This window comes from Mytilus trossulus, chromosome 9 (assembly GCF_036588685.1).
Source record: "Mytilus trossulus isolate FHL-02 chromosome 9, PNRI_Mtr1.1.1.hap1, whole genome shotgun sequence".
Taxonomy (NCBI): Eukaryota; Metazoa; Mollusca; class Bivalvia; order Mytilida; family Mytilidae; genus Mytilus; species Mytilus trossulus.
Genome location: NC_086381.1, coordinates 81,809,502 through 81,815,503, shown reverse-complemented (window position 1 = coordinate 81,815,503; position 6,002 = coordinate 81,809,502). Strand labels below are relative to the sequence as shown.

Below are 6,002 nucleotides of genomic sequence, written 5' to 3'. Positions count from 1 at the left end.
AATACAGTATGTATTCTCAAAGATAATGAGTGAGTGAACACAATCAGTACCGTTTTATAATTAGAAGAAGAGCTGGACTACTCATGTGTTTATGCTTAATTTAACTCTTCTAGATTTTATTAAACTATCAATTAATTTAATCATTATGTTATTAACAAATGGATCTTCATTTGACATCAACCATACAAATTTAGATTGGTCATTTAAAGTTTTAAAATTAGTAAATTTAGAGGATAAATCTGAAATAAAACTGGACCTTTCAGTTTTAAGTGATGGACATTGAAGAAGAAAATGAATTTCATCCTCAACAATGTCATTATTACATAATTTACAAAATCTTTTATCTGGGGGTATTCCCTTATGTCTTCCCTTTTCTATTTCAAGTTCATGGGCACTAATTCTAAATTTGGTTAACTCATTTAATGTTTTACAATTATTTAACAATAAATATTTTTCAAGGCCTAAAAGACTTTGGCATATCTACGAAAAACAGATATACAGCAAAATTCAAATTTCAACAATCCACAAAAAATGGAATCCAACAAAAATAAAGAATAAACATTAAAGCAAAATTCATCAATTGAAAGTTAATTGATTACAAATATAAGTCGGCTTTGGTAATGATTAAAGCAATTAAAAAAAATTGAGGACTTTTTAACATTTTTTCTTTACAAATGTGTTTCTAGATGTTTCATCAAACTGTTCCTAGTCTTTCCCACAAATGGACATATTCCACATTTGAAAACTCTCTGTTTATCACCGCTGTGTTGATGTTTATCGTAATCCGCCTTCAACTTGAACACTTCTCCACAGATATCGCAACTGTACGCAGGAGCTGCCATGTGCGTTATGATATGTTGAACTAAAGTGTCGTTTGAACTGAAGAAACATTTACAATATCCACATTGAAATTCCTCAACAATCTTACAATTTTTCACATGGTTGTCAAGAGCACTTTGAGTAGTAAATTTATCACCGCAATTGTCACAGGGTAAGTTAACTACTTTTGGAATTACATCAGGAAGAACAGTTTGAACCACAGGAACATCTGGTTGAACAGCAGGAACATGAGTAGGAACAGCTGGCACATCAGGAACATCTAGAGTAACATCAGATATAATAGTATGTTCATTAATGTGTTCAAGAAGTTGATCTTCTTCTCCAAATTGCTTTTGGCAAATTCCGCATTGAAATTGAGCTGTATGCGTGTTCATATGATCAGTCAATTTCTTTTCCGATAAAAATGTCTTCTCGCATAATCCACACTTATATTCTACATTATCATGACAATCTTTGACATGGGTGGTCAATTCTTTTTCAGTTTTAAATGGAATTTTACAATGTCCGCACATGAAACTCATCCCTTTGTTATGCTCCATTTTCCAATGATTTGACAATTGTTTATTAGAGCTGAATGATTTATCGCAATCTTTACAATCAAACTTTTCCGGCTCATGTTTTTTCATGTGATTAACCAATTCAGGGAATGTTTTGAAGGTATTCTGACATATGTCGCATTTTACCTTTGCGTTAGGATGCTCCGCATCTTTGTGTTCGTTGAAAAGCCTCTCTGATGGAAAACACTTCCCACAAATATTGCATTGTTGACAATTTTTACCGTAATGTACTTTCATGTGTTCATTCAAAATGTCTTCCGATACAAACTTTTTAAAACAAATTTTACATTTCTGGTACATGTGTACTTCTTTATGATTCATTAATTCTTTCAAACTATCAAATTTCTTGGAGCAGATAGAACAAACAATGTCTTTTCTCTCTTCGTGAACTTGTAAATGTTTTTGTAGTTCTGATTCCGTTTTGAATATTTGCATGCACACGTCACATGTATTTTGTTTCGAGACACATTCGGTTTCCAAATGGTTTTCGTATTCTGAAGATGAGAAAAATACCACATGACACTTGATACACTTTTTACTGTAGATGTTATGTAATCTTTCCCGATGTTCTTCAAGCTCGCTGAATTTTGTGTAGCTTTTAAAACAGATGTCGCATTTGTGTTTTTCTTGGCCTTTGTGTTTCTGAACATGCTCGTCCAATTCAGATGATGATTGAAAACTGAGGTAACAAACAGTACATTTCAAAGTCTCAGGAATATTATGGAATTTCTTATGTTCAACAAGTTCACCATCATTTGGAAATACCTTATGGCATATGTCACACTTTGACACCTTCTCATCATGAACTTTAATATGGTTGAGTAAATCTTCTTTCTTGGTAAACAAGCCGCTACACTTTGTACAAGGGAAGATACTTTTTCCTGCTAATTCTGGTGTGATGAGGCTCATATGTGTCTTCATGTGATTTTCATAATCTTCTTTAGATTCAAAAACTTTTGAACATTTAATGCAAGGGAACTTATCTGTAATTTTGTCTGTGGTTGATGGGTCAAGGTCATTTGTTTCTGGTTCATTTTCATCCTCATCTATATTCTTCACTGAAGATTTTGCATTAACTGAGTTATTTCCCTTTGAATGAGATTTCTCTTGATTCTCTAACTTGTTATTCGAGTTATTTCCCTTTGAATTAGATTGTTCTTGATTCTCTAACTCTTTCTTTGAGTTATTTCCCTTTGAATTAGATTGTTCTTGATTCTCTAACTCTTTCTTTGAGTTATTTCCCTTTGAATTAGATTTTTCTTGATTCTCTAACTCTTTCTTTGAGTTATTTCCCTTTGAATTAGATTTTTCTTGATTCTCTGACTTTTTCTTTGAATTATTTCCCTTGGTATGAGATCTTTCGTGATTCTCTAGCTCTCTCTTTGATTTATAGTACTTATCACATATACTGCACTGAAGATTGCTGTGTTTTTTCATATGCTGTGCCAGTAAACGTGAAGAGTTGAAAACCTCCTTGCAGACGACACATTTGTGTTCCTGATGAGACTTCTCTCCTTTTTTGATGTCATCCAAGATTTTGGTTTTTCCTTCCATTTTGTCACTGACATGACTTATTGCCAATTTTTCTCTCCTTATTTTTGTTTCTACTGTTTCTATCTTTCCTTTTTGTTCTCTTGTTTTTGTGTCCAATGTTTCAGTCTTTCCTTTTTGTTCTCTTGTTTTTGTGTCTTTTGTTACTGTTTTATCTTTTTGTTCTCTTGTTTTTGTTTTCATCATGACTTTCTTTCCTTCTTGCTCTCTTATTTTTGTTTCTGTTTTTCCTGTTTGTTCCCTTATTTTTGTTTCTGTTCCTTCTTTTTGTTCTCTTATTTTAATTTCCATCTTTCCTTTTTGTTCTCTTGTTTTTGTTTCAACAGTTTCTGTGGTTCCTTTTTCTTCACCTCTTTTTCTACTTTCCTCTTTGTGCAATTGGATATGTTTGATCAAAATAGACGTTGTATCAAAAGATTGAGTACAAATTTTACATCCAAATCTTTTACGACCCAGTTTGGTTTTATGAACATTAATCATGTGCTTTTCTAATGCTGATTTAGAACTATGGATTTCTTTACAAAGTTTACATTTCAATGTCAATTCTATAGTTTTAGAAGTATTACTTGAGCTTTCATCCAATTTCTTCGATGGTTCATTTAGTTTTTCTTCCATTTTATTTTCTTTCTTCTTTAACTCAACAGATATATTTTTAGTCTCATGTTTTTTCGTGGAATTTTTCTTTTCCTCATAGTTTTCAGTTTTGTAATCATGTTTTGACTTTTTAATTGCAATGCTTTCATCTTCATCTGCTTTCCTCTTTAGACTTTTTGATGATTTCATATATTTGTCATCCTCTCTATTTTTCAACCCACTTTTATCAGGCAAATTCTTGTTCTTTTCAGAATTTTCTCCTTTGACTTCTTTATGCTTTTCTGAATTTCCATGTTTATGCTTATCTGAGTGTTCATGTTTAGGTTTTTCTGAACCTTCATGCTTCTGATTTTCTGAATGCGGATGTTTATGTTTTTCTGAACCTTCATGCTTCTGATTTTCTGAATGCGGATGTTTATGTTTTTCTGAACCTCCATGCTTATGATTTTCTGAATGTGGATGTTTAGGTTTTTCTGAATGTTTATGTTTGTCTAAATATTCCTGACTGTTACCTTCACCTTTTCTGTCCTGTTTCCTATTTCCATCTGTAGAAGATTTTATATGCCGTCTCTCATTATCCAATCTTTCTTTTTCTTTATTCTCTACTGAAGTTTTTGTCTGTTTACTTTCACTTTCAGATTGTTCCTTATCTTTAAGAGAAGGAGATATCTCCTTTCTCCTTTCACTTTCAATTTCCAACTTTTTTGTCACTTCTTTGTCAATCTTTTTATCAGTCTTATTTGCTTCAAGATTTGTATCCAACCTTGATAAATTCAGCTTCATAACTTTGGCTTTGTGGTCAAAAACAAATTTAGACTTTTTCTGATCTTTTACGACATCCTTTTCTTGTCTTTTCATACATTTAGGACCAATTTTTGGTTTCTTTGCAACATTTTCTAAAACTGAATCAGAAACACCACCACTTCTCTTCAAATCATGTTCACTCCTGCTCATGTCTTCCTTTTCAGACTCTGAATTTTTCTGTAAATTCAGCAGTTTAGACTGAATGTCAATATCAGTGTCCATAACCACAGAACAGTCTTTTATCTTATAGTTCTTTTTTATTTGAGGTGATAATGCTAAAGAGTTATCTCCCTTCTTATTTGGAGATTTACTTCCCTTGTTGTCTTCTGTCAGTCGCAGGCCGACAATTGTTTGAAGTTTAGCTGACGATGCAGGCTGTTTAGAAGCACTGTTCTTTGCAGAACTGACTAAAGGCAGTTTTCTATTCGTATAATGAACAAGAGCTTCAATATCATCCATCCCTAAATATGCCTCATCTTCTAGTTGCCTCCCCTGCTTTTCTTTTTTCACAATACTGATATTACTATCTACTGGTTCTACCCCATGGTTTTCTCTTTTTACAAAATTTACAATGCCATCTTCAAGTTGTCTCCCCTGGTCCTCTATTTTGACAATATTTACATGACAATCAGACAATTGTCTCCCCTGGTCTTCTAGTTTCACATGACAATCTGCCAGTTGTCTCCCCTCATCTCTTCTATTGACAACATTAACAACACTGTCAATATCAAACTCACGGAAGTTGCCCCACTGGTCCCTATTTTCTAACCCTTTTTGCATTGCCATTTGCATCAAACCTTTGATAGGTGAACTATTGGGCTCCTTTTTAATGCTCACTACTGTTTCTTTTTGAACTGGGGAACCAGTTTGTGATCCAGTTATTTCTGTCATAACCAATTCTGTCTCAATATCTCTGTACGATTTATTGAACTTCCTTGGACAAATCTCAGAGTTTCTATTAATGGTATGGACTAAGGAGTCAATGTCGAAGATGTCTGAGTGTTCCGTCTTGATCTGTGATGGATCAATCGGCATGGTTTCTGACTCTTCATCCTTTTTTCTTTCCTCCATTCTTTTACTTTTTTTGTAAATAAATCTTTTAGTGTTTTCGTTTACATCCGTATGTTCCACAGGAAATGTCTGAGTCATGTTATCAGTAACTGAGCTTGTTTCGCTGTTTAAGTCCTCTTCAGATTGATATTCTGTCATGTCTGTATCATCACCTAAAAAAAAAAAAAAACGTATAATAGCATTAGTTTTTACAATGAAACTACCCAGTATTTTATTAATTTTAAGTAGATATATATGAGTTGTCTGAAAATTTGATGTGGTATGATTACCAATGAGACAATTCTCCATCAGAGACCATTTGCAGAGGCGGATTTAGGGGGAGGTGGGCTTTGGGAAAAACTTTAGTTGCTTATATAGGGAATCACTGAAGCGTGACTGGAGCAGGCCCCCTCTTAGGCAGTCAGAGGGCCCCCTACTTATGAAAATTTCTAGATCCCCCAGAGATTTGACATGTAAGTTGACTGTTATTAAGTTAATGACACCGTACAACCTTCAACAACGAACAACAACCAAACTGCATCGCAATCTATTAAAGAAACTAGAATTACAATGTCTATCAATTTAAACAAGAAAATATCGGCCTGG

General features: G+C 33.4%; 1 protein-coding gene across 1 annotated transcript; it reads right to left on the bottom strand.

Moving 5' to 3' along the window:
* Positions 1-468: 468 nt before the first annotated feature.
* On the bottom strand, positions 469-5,563 carry LOC134683457 (zinc finger protein 62 homolog). The gene has a single exon (XM_063542755.1). The coding sequence runs from the start codon at positions 5,553-5,555 to the stop codon at positions 669-671; it is 4,887 nt and encodes a 1,628-aa protein (XP_063398825.1). The 5' UTR covers positions 5,556-5,563; the 3' UTR covers positions 469-668.
* Between the last annotated feature and the right edge of the window lie 439 nt (positions 5,564-6,002).